The following is a 13,132-nucleotide window of genomic DNA, read 5'->3' as shown; positions in this document are numbered from 1 at the left end:
TTTTTTTTTTTTTTTCCCTCAGTCGAGGTTTTGACTGAACTTGCAACCAAATTCACGTCTTGTATATTTTTCCAGTTTTATTGAAGTTCCTACAACTTCAGAGTTAAATGACAGGTTGTTGGCAAAATGGAATAAAAAGAGAAATGTTATCTTTTTTGGGGGGGAGTGGGGGTTCAGTTCTTGAGGGTCATTTTTATTCCAATAAAAGTACAAGAATGGTTTGTTTACAGTTTGGCATCATTGGTTTGTTTTAAGATATGAATCCACGTTTCATCAGACCAAAGTGTGACATTTCAGTAAGTTGAAGCTGAAAGGTCACTGCATCTTCCCCTCAGAACTCCCTGAAACGCATCAACCCACTTCTCTCTAACATCGATTACCATAACGGGAAGAATCAGGATAACTATTCTGGTTGTAGTTATTTAGAATATAACCTATCACTGAAGTTTTGAGCTAATGGTTGTCTGCATTCTTACTGCTGTGAATGAAGCAAAGGTTCTGGTTCAGTTGAAGCTTTCCCAACTGGAAAATAAGTACAAGGTCAATACTTCCACCTGTCAACATCTCTCTTGTTTTCTGTCACTGATTGCTTCAAGAATCTGTTTTCTATAGATTTTTATTTAAATTATATTTCAATTGTGAATTAAAACAAACTTTCCTCAGCTAAAAATTGTCCCTGGTCTTGTTTTTTATTTATTTATTTTTTTTGTCCTTTGCTTCCATAAGGTTAATTATCTTTTTAGAGCGATCCCATATTTAGGGCATCAGAGTTAAAGAGGGTGGACATACATGCTTGCAACACCTTTCAGTTCTATCCAGCGTTAATCTATCAAATAAAAGTTCCAAGTAAGAAGAGATTGAAGGAGACATGAGGCCTCAGATGACCTTTAAATAAAAACGCCTCAAGAGGATATGTGGATTTGTTTAAACATCATTTTAGCCAATTGTTTAAATGTACAACAGTCTGCAGCTTCAGAACCAAACAGCAAGGTTCTTGTTTGTTATTTTACTAAGCAGGAAAGTTTTGCACGGTCCGGTTGCTGCTGTTTAATAATTCCCTGCTTGTGCTGCTCGGCCCTGCTCTGCGCGCTCCTCCGGCCGCGGCGCTGCGGCCTGTCGCTTGTGGTTCATCACCGAGCATCGCTCGCCCGGTTGGGGGCCGTGCTAACGAGCCTCCCCCTCTTTGTTTTCTTGGAGGGGATTTACCCCGGGGCGCGTTGACCACTGGACACCGCCGAGGATTATAACCACGCAGCCGACGAGGGTTTAGCGGAGCTGACGCCAGAGGATATCAGGGCGGCGAGCTCCTTTGGAGAGAGCGACGCTGCTGAACGCAGAGCGGGACGCGTGCCAATTACGCATGGAGACGCGCTGAGGAGAGCAGCAGAACGACGCACCTCTGAAAGGTAGGATGATGCATTTGGTTAAATAATGAATTAAAATTCGTTGTTTGTGAAGAAATTTGAAGCGATCTCCGTCTTGGTCTTCTTGTTTCTAAACGGTAACTTCGCTTTTTGGTACATTCCTCCTTTAAGATTTAATTTGTTTTCATCACGAATTATATTAAAAGTCATGAACGCTGCTTGTCAAGATTAAACTGTCACAATTATATGAGAGGGATTCCCACACGTGTACGTAAAAATGTAAGACCTTTTATACATTTTCATTAAAATGCTAAGTCCCGACGTTCATAAATATATCACAGAAATTTCTGTTGGCTTGAAAGAATGATGGAAAGAAATGAAAAACACAAGGAAAGAGGGGAGGAAGGAGGTCAAAGGTGAAGTAAGGAGGTAGAGGAGACAAAGAAGGATGGAAGGACAGAAAGGGAACTAACTCGCAGGAAACCAAGAATTACCAAAGGGGAAGCAAAGGAGACGAGGTACGGAAAAGTTTGTTTGTAGGGAAGGTAGGAGACACGGAAGGAAGACTTGAGGTTACCACGAGGGAACTGATCCAGTAGTGGAAGAAAGGGAGGTAACAGAGGAGAAATGGACACTGAAGGAATGAGGAACAGCAGGGAGGCAACTAGGACGCAGGAACGAAGATGCTAAAAGTTAAAAGGAAGGAGAGGAGGCACTAAACAGTATGTCAGGAAGGGAGGCAGGGCAAGAAAAAGAGTACATAATAAATAAAGAAGGGCAGAAAGCATACAAAGGAGGAACAAGGTATTCTACATTTCGACAATGGAATATGGGAGTAATGGGACGCAAACGTTACTGAAATCAAATTTCAAACTTTCCTGAAGGTACAGGAACTCCGACAAGAACATATGAAACTGATTCAAATTTCATATGTATATGAAATTATATTTTCCCAAACAGCGCTTTCATTCTGGAAACCTGGAAACCCTCGGCTCCTGATGACGGTCACCTACACCGCCAGAGTTGCAAATGCCAAATTCTGCGGCTTTTCCAAGCTGCTCTTGGCCTGGAAAGGCAGCATCTACAAGGTTCTTTACAAAGAGTTTCTGGCTTTCTTCGCCATGTACACGGCCACCAGTGTCACTTACAGGTGAGGGAGGAACTGCTATGATGACAAGTTTACACACACTCATCAAGAGTGTGGATGTCATGCTGAATTTGAGGCTTCTAGTGACATATTTGAGCCAAAAAAAGTGTCCAAATTTACATTTATTAGATTTTTTTCTAATTAGATGCTGGATAAAAGTTAGAAAGTATTCCTGAGGCCTTCCAAAGATCTTTTAAATGGACAAGTCTGACTAATTTCATCATGGTTGCCAAGACTGACTGCAGTTGGCAGATGCCAAAATTATCAGTTCAAACCACTATGTGTCAGTGCAATTTTTTTCAGATGTGACGATGAGATTAAAAGAAATTGCTTTGGGTTTTTAGAAACAAAAGAGGAACCATCGTGACCCACTCCTATCATGTGCTGGAACACCAGTGTCACGGTCCAGTCAGACAAGTTTTACTTCACCATGGAGGTTACCAAGTGAGAAAGAAGAATTTTCTCCAAAACTGATACCTTTAATCTTGACTGAAACATTCAGTTGTCCACATGAAGAAGCTTAATAACTTTTGAGAAAAGTTTTATGTTCATGAGACAAAGTCCAAGCAGTTCAAACCAGCAAACACTGCAGCAGTTATTCAGGACAGTGGAGGTAGCATCGTGCTATTGGTCTGTTTTTCTGATAATGGTGTTGGTTTAATTATGAAGCTGGATAACCACTCCAGAGGTCTTCAACTTCACCACCAATCAACAACTAGATAATTGAAATTTTACCACATCATAGCGTGTTCAAATGCTAACATGCTGGATAAAGGCTAACATGCTTTTATCCGGCATGTTAGCCTGGATAAAACAGGCTAACATGCTTTAAGTCTCTGCAGAGAAAAACAAACTATTTGGTCAAAATGAGAGGTCAAATTAGTCCAGCAGCAGAAAGTGTGTGATTTAGTTTTGTTCTTTTGAAGGGGCATTTATATCGAATATCATTGTGGGTTGGAATGTAGCAACGTTTTTAACCTGTACATTTTTTTTCAAAGGACTGAGAAATGTTCCTTAAATGGAGACAGAAGAGTCAAAGGAATCCGTAAAAGTCTGACATTGCCCCAAATGTTCTTGTTCACGATGAATGAATCTGATTGCAACTGTAGATAATCATCATTTCCATGATGCCTTCTATAACACATTCTGGATTATTGTACCGTTTCAGATTTTTCCTGGATGATGATCAGAAGAGGTATTTTGAAAAGCTGGCAATTTACTGCAACCACTACGCCAGTCTCATCCCCATGTCCTTTGTACTGGGTGAGCTTTTAGAGTCTTTTGGCATTTCCAGAGTTGGGGTTAGTTATGATTAGTGTGGCTTTAGCAACATGACACGAGACCTTTTTTATGATTAAGTAAAACATATTAAATATGCGACTTATGAGTTATTCAGGATGCTCAATGGTGTGAGGTTTTCAGTGATCAATGTGTGCTGACTTTATTAACCAGTAATTTAAAGCCAGCTAACATTTTCCTAATAAATACACGTGAAAAAGGTGCAAAAAATGAATCTGATGGACTCATTTTCTTATTTAACCAGTGTTAAAGTATATGAAGCACCCATGAATAATCCTTATTTGATAATTCATTCAGCACAAACTGAATACATAAATAATTCACCAGTCTGTTCTGCTTCATTCTGTCGAATGTTTTTCCGGGGCCAAAAATCTAACTCTAAATTAAGAATTACATTTTTTTGAAACTCTACAGTGTATGCAACAAAGTGACCTGTTAATAATAATAATATATATATTAAAAAAAAATCACAGTTTTAAACGTCTGTGCTGCTGTTTTCAGGTTTCTACGTGACCCTGGTGGTGAACCGCTGGTGGAATCAGTACACCAGCATCCCGCTGCCCGACAGGCTCATGTGCGTCCTGTCCGGGGGCCTCCAGGGGAACGACGAGCGAGGCCGCTTGCTGAGGCGCACCATGATGCGCTACGCCAGCCTCTCGGCCCTCCTCATCCTCCGCTCTGTCAGCACGGCCGTCTTCAAACGGTTCCCCACCATGGACCACGTGGTGGAGGCTGGTGAGAGCAGGGGTTCGCTGGTCAACACATATTTACGAAATTTGACTAATTTCTCTCATGGTTTGTGATAAACACCACGTGGCATAGATGCAACATTTTTATCAGACTACCAGAAAGTGGTCAGAGGTGTTTCAGATGGAAATACACACAATGATTGGTGAACCGTTTGCTTCTGCATCCACTAAACCCACGAGAGGACGCACGAGGAGATTCACTGATTTAAAAAAAACAAGCAATAAATTATTCTTTTTGGGTCATTTTATATATTCAGAAACACTCACTTTAACTATCCCTTATCGCGTCTTTTGACACACAAGCAGCAGAGGGAGTTGCCTAGGAAACCAGCTTCTTCCTGGTCCACCAACCTGTGTTCAGTCTCCATAGTAACCAAACTGTACTGGCCCATAGATGTTTATAATCTGCTCTTCTTCCAAATGCTTTGGGTTTTAACACAGATATTCTCCACAGCATTTGTATGTAAATTTTGTTTCTTTTTCATTTGCAAAATAAAAAAAAAGCTTACATAGTTTGAGAGACTAAGAATATATTAAAGTAATATTTTACCACCAACATGGCAATTCATAAAAAGCCGTCAGCTAAACCCCGGTGGATAATCAACAAACGATCAAGTATGTTAAGACATGACAGTCAGATATGTTTCATCTTGTAGCCTCTTTTTGTTTTTGTTTTTTTATCACTACACATTATGTGGAGATAGAAGAGCTGCAAGAAAGTTGAGTAAAAATGCAAAGTCCAAAGAAAAAATCCTGGAGAAACATTTATGAAAACCACTTTAGGTTTCAATCGCAAACTTATAGCAAATTCAAGTTATTTGAGAGTACAGCACAAAGGAATCACGATCGGTTTAAAACATTTTCAGATCCTTGCATGTTTTTATTGATCTTTACAGAAGGGATACGAACCAATGACTCCCCTGTTGTTTTCTGTGCAGGATTTATGACAAGAGAGGAGAGAAAGAAGTTTGAGGGTCTCCACTCTCCTTACAACAAATACTGGATCCCGTGCGTTTGGTTCACCAACCTGGCAGCTGTGGCTCGCTGTGAGGGCAGAATCAAAGACGATCACACACTCAAGCTTCTCTTGCAGGTGCAGCACAGCCAGAACAGGCAGAAACCTTCAGACACGCTGGCTAGTAGGGTTGAGCTGCCGAGTTTCTTTATTCTTTTGAATGGAGATTTATATTGTGGATTGACGGCTGCTGTCTGTGTGTGTGCGTGCGTGCGTGCGTGTGTGCGTGCGTGCGTGCGTGCGTGTGTGTGTGTGTGGACAGGAACTGAACGCTTTCAGAGGGAAGTGCAGCATGCTGTTTCATTATGACATGATCAGCGTGCCACTAGTGTACACTCAGGTAAGATCATTCACAGACTTGGTAAATCTTGGGCTTTTATTTAGGATGCCTTGGGTATTTTAATCAGGACTATATGTTATTATATTATATTTCAGATATCTAAAAATGAACTTTGACTAGACACAACTACATCTGTGGTGTCCTGAGTGGAAATCTAAGGTAATTAGAGATATATTAATTAACTAATATGTTTAGTCATAAACCAATTTGAGATATCTGGAATGTTAGTGGTGAAGCCAGTTTTATATTAGAACAGCCTGCCAAAGCCCTCATGAACACTGGCAGCTCTCGCTGTGTTTATTTTTTGGAGACGGTCAATCAAAATACTCACTTATGGAGAGGTTGCTGTGTCTGACAAAGAAGGAGCTGTTTTCTATGTTTCTCTTCAAGTTTTAATCAGTTAGCTCGCCAGGGTGTGCACATGATGCCTGGGAAGAGTAAGCAATGAAACGCTAATGATGTTACATAAAAACTTTCTTTATTTTTGAGACTTTTTACAAAATACCCAATTTCTGGAAAAAAAAAAAAGTCTATAAAATATTTTAATATTTCAGAACAACAAAAACATTTGTACGTTAGTAAGTTAATACAAACACAAGATATTTTTACTTTGGATAAATGTGTAACTTCTTCATTTGAGCGGAGATTGTCGGTTCACTATAGTTACCACCATTGGCCATGAGAGGGCGCCACAAGACAATAAACCGGAAGGAGCCTTCCAGAAAAAAAAACAAAAAAAACAATGGGAACAAAACCAAGGCATTAAATGCATTTATCTTAATGCTGCACAATTTCCTTTTACAAAGAGGTGGAATAATAAGTGAAAGTAATTAAATTTGACCACAATACAATTTTACAAAATTACTTTAAAATGATCCAAATAAAGAAACGGAGCGAAAAAGTCAGTAATCATAAACAAAACTTTTGCATTAGCACAGATCGGATGCATCTGCTTGTCTCTCAGGTGGTGACTCTGGCAGTGTACAGTTTTTTCCTCGTGTGTCTGATTGGCCGTCAGTTTCTGGACCCCGGTCAGGGTTACCCGGGTCATGACCTGGACCTCTACGTGCCCATCTTCACGCTACTGCAGTTCTTCTTTTACGCAGGGTGGCTCAAGGTCAGACCGAGGCTCCCTTGACGTTTTGCTCCGGCTTGATGTCAGGAGAAAGTGGAGACATTCAATCTTTTGTTGTTCCTCTTGAAGGTTGCAGAGCAGCTGATTAACCCCTTTGGAGAAGATGATGATGATTTTGAGACCAACTGGCTAATTGACAGAAACTTTCAGGTTTTTAGTTTTTTAAAGCTTGATTTAAAACTTTTTAGATGTTGAGTTCTGTTCTGTTTTTTTTCTCTTTTTTTCTTGTGGGTCTGGCTTCTCTGTTTACATTTTGTGTGCAGGTGTCCATGATGGCCGTGGATGAGATGTACGGCGATCTCCCAATGATGGAGCGAGACCGTTACTGGAACGACTCCAATCCCCGACCGCCCTACACGGCAGCGACACTCTTCGTCCTCCGTAAACCGTCCTTTCAGGGGTCCACCTTCGACATGGCGTGAGTTTCTCTGTGTGTCCTCTTGGGACATTGAGGGCCCGAGTGAGAATCCCCCTTACCTGGTGTTTGAAACAGAGAAAGTTTTCTCCTTTTAGGCTCGAGAAAGAGTTCACATCTTTCCCCAAGAAACACCACTCTCAACAAATGTAACAAATGTTTCTTTTTTTCAGTAGCCTAGAAAATATAAATAATCTTGACTTTCATTTTTCAGGATCCCGAAGGAGGAGATGCACTTCCAACCTCTGGAGGACATTGCTGAGAATCTGGAGGAATCCGGCACTCGCCACCCCAACATGGCTCTGTTTAACCGCCTCCTCCACGCGGCTCCGTCCCCGACTGGCTTCATGGGAGGAGCTCTACGCCGCACCTCGGCTCAGCTCCAGAGGCTGTACCACTTGCCCAGTGACGACAGATGCACCAGCGACGACGAGGAGGACGAGGAGGAGACAAGTTGCAAGATTGGTAAAGGTGGGTCGCTGCCATCAGGGCTGGGCCAGGACACCCATAGCACCGTGTGCAGCTTCAGGGAGGACAAGAGTCCCAGGACGCCGCTGGTGGATGTTCAGTTTGTGGAGGAGCAGGAAAGACGAGGAGGAAACGTCTCAGCTGGCGAGAGCAGGGATGTAAAAAGAGTTGAAGGAGTTCAGAGGGATGAAGATGGATCTGAAGCAGAGTCAGAGGAGACTTCCATAGCTCCTGTGTCATTGCTTCCTCCTCCTCCTCCTCCTCCGGCCTCCAGAGAGACATCTACTCGTCCTGCCTCTGCCACTCCTATCACGTCCCGCCACCGCTCTGCCTTCCTGTTTCCTCCGGCCGCCCAGTCCAGTCTGGAGCACTGCAGCTCCCAGCCAGTGATCAGCCATCCCAGGGCAATGCCTCCCATTCCCAAACCACCGTCCGCTGGGAACAAAATGTCCCTCCTCACCGTGCCGTCTTACATCGAGCCTCAGCGTTTTCGCAGCGTGAGCATGGGGTCAGAGTTCACAGGGTCCTGAAGTCAGCAGCAAGCTGCAAACGTCTGGTTTTGTGAACGCCAAGAGGTTTAGTTCTGTAAGTAAAGCAAAACACTGAAGTGGCGCTTAGAGTTCTTCCTGATTCCTGATTGCTCCGTTAGGATCACATTGTAGTTTAAATAAATTAAATGCACCACATAACAGAATCCATGATTCCCCCCGTGTATTATCTCTTATTTATACAATAAACACTTATTAATCTCCTGCAAACTTTAAAAACAAAGAGAAGAGAGGAGTTCATGTTGGATTTTTGCACGTCGACCAGTGGAGATTCATTAACCAGTAACTTTTGTAAAGTCCGCTCGATTGTTGTTTGCATGCGACGGATAAATACAATTTTAATCTGTGCATGCTTACTGCAAAAGGAAACAAAAATAAAAACACGTGGATTTGTAATTTTGGCAAATAAAAACGGGCATTTGTATTCAGCGTTATCTAAAACCGTCAGATTGGGAACTGTCCTCATAAGTCATCTAGAGGCCATATGTATTTAATTTAGTGTATATAAATCCAGATAGTTTTCTCAGATAACATTGTGAACAAACCAGACATGTCAGAGATGAAGATGTAAAGAAAGCTTAAAGCAGAGTTAGTTTATAAAACTACATCCCGGGATTTGAACGTTTCACGCACACGCTAGCATAATATCACCCAACTGCAAACCTCCCCAAACATGGCCGACCACGTAGCTGCACCAAGCAGCCAGCGTGCTTTTATGGCAACTTTGCAGGAGCTGCAGAGAACCATGGCTCAGGTGGGAGTTAATGTCAACAGGTGAGCTATTTCCTCAGTGGAACGGAGGCGAGGAGCAAGAAACCCTTTGGAAAACGACCAACGCAAAGCGGCGTGTTGATTGGTCACATAAAATCCCAATAATGAAATATGAATGTTTTTGCAAGTCACTTTGTGTTTCATTTGGTCCAAAATGTCACGAGTTTTGACTGAAAATATTTTATTTTATTTTACTGCTTACGCTTCATAGAAAATTTTCGGTTTTACTGTCCCATATGCTTCACTGATGTGATTCAAGCAATTACAGAATAAAAAATTATACAATTTTTTTTTTTAGCAACGACAAACGATGCTCCGCTTGATTTTATTCTCTTTTTTTCATATTTTTCAGCGCTTCAAGCATCAATCTGAAAAAAAAAGAAAAAAAAAAAGATTTTTACATGTGATGCTATTCTGTATATTTTTAAAGACCCAGCCACCTGTAGCTGCAGACAGTTTGTTTCTGATTGATATCACCAGCAGGGGGGGATAACAGCCCACCAAAAACTCGCATGCCCTCCTTCTTCTGTAGCACAGAGACGCACTGTGTCCAAGAGGCTCTTACGGGGGCTCCGGGCGGGCGGAGCGGGCCCTCCTAGTCTGGGTGGAGCGCCTCTGCTTGGCCAGGAAAGACTGAGGAAGACCTGGAGCTGCAGGCTCCTTCTCAGACAGGCTCTGCTGCTGCACATATGCAAAATACAAATACTAAAACTTGTCTGGTCCAGTTTTTTTTTTAAACCAGTAGAGCAAACACAAATGTCAAGAGTCTTGCTGCTAATTTATTACATCATACGTCATCTTTTTGCCCATATCTAATCCCTGGCTTAGAGCCATGCCAGCCCTATGACTAAACCGGTTGTATAATAAACTTAAGAAAACACAAGAAGGAGCACAAAAAAGTGGTGCACGTGTAGCAAAAAATGTACGACAAGACCAAACCAAGACAAGAAGAAAAAAAAAAAAAAAACAGGATGTAGGAAAAGTTAGCAGAACATTTAGAGGCCATAAAGGGAGAAGTGGGATTGTTCGATTACGAACAGCAAAATGAGAAACTTTGCTTGACTCGGTCACAACAGAGCTGTAAAACAATCACAAAGAGAGGGATTAATATGACTAAAACATATTAAATTCACACACCCACATGTTTGATTCACAGAGACAAAGCAGAGCATGGTGTCACACTCCCACAGACCTTTTCAACTTTTACAGTCTCTCTAGAAACATTGTCAAACAACACTGCTTGAAAGCTTTGCGTGTTTGTCGTTACTTAATTCTTCTCTCACCATGGTTCGCCACGCAGCCAGGATCAGTTTTTCCTCTTGCTCCTGTCTGGATCTGGGCGTCTCACTCTGAGAGTCAGGTGGCTGCAACAGTTTGGGGAAAAAAATCATCTAAACCTAACACAAGCTCCCATTGTAAGTCATGTTGCACCAACTCACCTGTGAGGCTGCGGCCTGTAGGGTATCGGACCGACAGGCTTCACTGTCGCTGCTCATTTTTTTTAAAACTCAAATATGAGCAGAACGGGGCCAACAAAATAAAAACAGCAAAACATTTGCGTGACTGACCAGCGTGCAACAGCAGCACCCCTCTGACCTGCCCCGACTGTCTGCCGATTGGTGCAGCTCCCGGCTGCGTTTTGCAGCAGAAGCCCCCTTTTTGTTGTGCCGCTGATAGAGAACAATATGGAGAGGTGCTGCAGGCCCGAACACCTCCTCGCCGCAGTCAAACACACCATCCTGCTGACTCTGGCACATTCACTGCTGGGCAGCCAGTCACCAGGCAGGAGATTAGTGGTTAAGTTCCACGATACAATGCAATTATCTTGACAGCAGATACTGCTAATTATATTCCTGTTTAAATGCAGGGCAGGGCAGCGTGCGTGCAGCAAATTCTGGGATTTTCTAACAAATAAATGAGCTGTGTTGTATAAAACAATACATTAAATCTCTCAAAAGTTTTCTTTTTGAGCAGTGGAGTTTTTGCTTTTTTAATAAATGTGGGATTTGTTTTTTAGACAAGTCATTTATTAAGAAACAATTAAAGAGTTTTGACATATACATGATCTACCTTGTCTACTCCAAGTATACAAACAACACATTTATTTTAATATTCGCTTAAAAAATATCTAAAATGTGTAGCTTGCATATAAACATGCATCTATATAAAACCCCATAAATTTAAAGGTGTTCTTACTCTTCTCTTTATTTCTGATTCTGTTTGAAGGGATTTTTTTTTAGTTAGGCTGATCCACATGGTGGAGGGAGGTTTTGGAGAGTATTTAGTAGTGATCAGTATCTATCTATCTGATTTAAACAGAAAACATCAGAGTTTGAAGGCTGAGAGGAGAGCCGGGCTTTTCTCCAATGACATATACAGCTAATGTTTGTTGTTTGTCAGTTCACTACATTCACACACATTGGAAGAGTTGTACCGAAGTGTGTAGATTCCTTCAGTTTTCAGACTAATTTAAAAGAAAACTGCCTTTGAGGAGTCAACAATTTCCCCCTTTTTTGTGTAAAGCTCCAAAATGTCACACCAGTTCAAGACAACAGTATTCTGTGGATTCTTATACACACTTCTTTTGGATAAGTCTGAGACCTCTACAGTGCATGCAACATTCATTAAAACTGCTTGGACGTTTTTGAGATTTGAGTTTATCTAGAAGGCTGAACTCAATCCAGAATCTCAGTTTGACTGTAAGCCTGTTCTCAAGGGCCGGTAGCTGTTAGCCTTAATCAGTAGGAATCCTCCTAGCTTCTGTTTGGTATAGATAAGATACTGACTGCTCATGACTACACCACAGAACCTCGGTTAAATCAAATTCCCAAGCAACTCTTGACCTTAATGACCCTTAGTTGAAGTAAATTTTAATCGTATGCTGTGCTGCTTTTAAACACAGCATTTAAAGCAAACAGAAACAGCTTAATGAAATCGATAATTGAATAATCTCAATGACAAACAAGAGACACATTTTACAGACATTATAAACGCCAATGTTAACAGAGTGCTGTGGGATCCACCATGTTTTGTTTTCTTTGCTGTACAAGTTTAAACTCATGGTTGTTGTTTAATTTGTTTAATTAGAAGAGAAACACTGTAAATAGTACAGAACAATATATCAGTTACATTTGAAATCTCTCTAGCACCGAAATAATGGCACCAAAAAATTTTAAGTTGCATGAAATTTAGCTTATTTGACATCAGATGTGTCTCGCTATGGTGTTGGATTGTTTCCACAATAATCCATGAGTTAATCTGCATGTTTTAGTCATTAGCAGTTTCAGTGACCCAGAACCTCTGTGGTTCCCCCCCGGTTCTCGTTTGACCGCCTTCAAAAGACCTGCAGCCTCTGCATACCAGGAAAGATTAAGCATCAGCCAGACTGTCCAGCTATGTTGTGTTGTTGTTGTTGTTTTTGTTTGTTTGTTTTTTATTTTTCTATCAGAACATTATATTGTTTCCTCTTTCAGTGTCAATTTTTCAACAAAGGTCAATCTATTCCAGTTTTAGTGCCGGCTTCAGGGGAAATGAGGTTTGCGCTTTTGTTATTAAGTGTGAAAACACAAGTGTGGGGGAGGATTTCACAGAACTGCGTCTTTCTGTGGAACCAGGAGTAGTGAGGTCAGCAGGAAGGCTTACTGAAACTCAGCTCTACCCTGCTGCTCCTCATAAACCATCAGACCATTTTCAACCACAAGCATTATGTGCGCTCGCATGTTTGCACATTTCATCCAGCCAGGCTGCCTGTGTACGTTTGCCACTGTCTGGTGACAGTTAGTGAAGTACATGTGGAAAAAAAAACATGTCGCTCCTGAAATGGAAAAAAGAAAATGTGAATAAAGCAAAAACAGAAACGAGGAAAGAGAGGAAAGCGTGTC

The 13,132-nt window shown here is 41.5% G+C and overlaps 2 protein-coding genes across 3 annotated transcripts; one reads left to right on the top strand and one right to left on the bottom strand.

Moving 5' to 3' along the window:
• The first annotated feature begins 6 nt into the window (after window positions 1-6).
• On the top strand, window positions 7-8,874 carry best2 (bestrophin 2). 2 transcript variants are annotated; one of them, XM_007543819.2, is made up of 10 exons: window positions 7-1,406; window positions 2,325-2,514; window positions 3,680-3,774; window positions 4,312-4,545; window positions 5,498-5,652; window positions 5,837-5,914; window positions 6,879-7,031; window positions 7,119-7,199; window positions 7,313-7,467; window positions 7,679-8,874. In XM_007543819.2, the coding sequence occupies exons 2-10, from the start codon at window positions 2,363-2,365 to the stop codon at window positions 8,460-8,462; spliced, it is 1,887 nt and encodes a 628-aa protein (XP_007543881.1). In that variant the 5' UTR covers window positions 7-1,406; window positions 2,325-2,362; the 3' UTR covers window positions 8,463-8,874. The 2 variants fall into 2 exon arrangements, with proteins under 2 accessions (XP_007543881.1, XP_016522139.1); XM_016666653.1 differs by lacking the exons at window positions 6,879-7,031; window positions 7,119-7,199.
• Window positions 8,875-9,614: 740 nt separating this feature from the next.
• On the bottom strand, window positions 9,615-11,238 carry LOC103132074 (hook microtubule tethering protein 2). The gene is made up of 3 exons (XM_007543827.2): window positions 10,691-11,238; window positions 10,535-10,615; window positions 9,615-9,932 (listed from the first exon to the last, which is right to left on the bottom strand). The coding sequence occupies exons 1-3, from the start codon at window positions 10,745-10,747 to the stop codon at window positions 9,813-9,815; spliced, it is 258 nt and encodes an 85-aa protein (XP_007543889.1). The 5' UTR covers window positions 10,748-11,238; the 3' UTR covers window positions 9,615-9,812.
• Between the last annotated feature and the right edge of the window lie 1,894 nt (window positions 11,239-13,132).

This window comes from Poecilia formosa, unplaced genomic scaffold (genome assembly GCF_000485575.1).
Source record: "Poecilia formosa unplaced genomic scaffold, Poecilia_formosa-5.1.2 Scaffold11, whole genome shotgun sequence".
Lineage (NCBI taxonomy): Eukaryota > Metazoa > Chordata > Actinopteri > Cyprinodontiformes > Poeciliidae > Poecilia > Poecilia formosa.
The sequence above is the reverse complement of the archived record's forward strand: the minus strand, read 5'-3'. Positions and strand labels throughout refer to the sequence as shown.

Excerpts from the sequence above, each read along its gene's own strand:
- LOC103132074 (XM_007543827.2), bottom strand. The coding sequence starts at position 10,747 with ATGAGCAGCGACAGTGAAGCCTGTCGGTCCGATACCCTACAGGCCGCA. Across the intron at positions 10,616-10,690 it reads TACAGGCCGCAGCCTCACAG|CCACCTGACTCTCAGAGTGA; the intron begins GTGAGTTGGTGC and ends AAACTGTTGCAG. Across the intron at positions 9,933-10,534 it reads TGGCTGCGTGGCGAACCATG|CAGCAGAGCCTGTCTGAGAA; the intron begins GTGAGAGAAGAA and ends GCATATGTGCAG.
- best2 (XM_007543819.2), top strand. The coding sequence starts at position 2,363 with ATGACGGTCACCTACACCGCCAGAGTTGCAAATGCCAAATTCTGCGGC. Across the intron at positions 2,515-3,679 it reads GCCACCAGTGTCACTTACAG|ATTTTTCCTGGATGATGATC; the intron begins GTGAGGGAGGAA and ends GTACCGTTTCAG. Across the intron at positions 5,653-5,836 it reads CACTCAAGCTTCTCTTGCAG|GAACTGAACGCTTTCAGAGG; the intron begins GTGCAGCACAGC and ends GTGTGTGGACAG.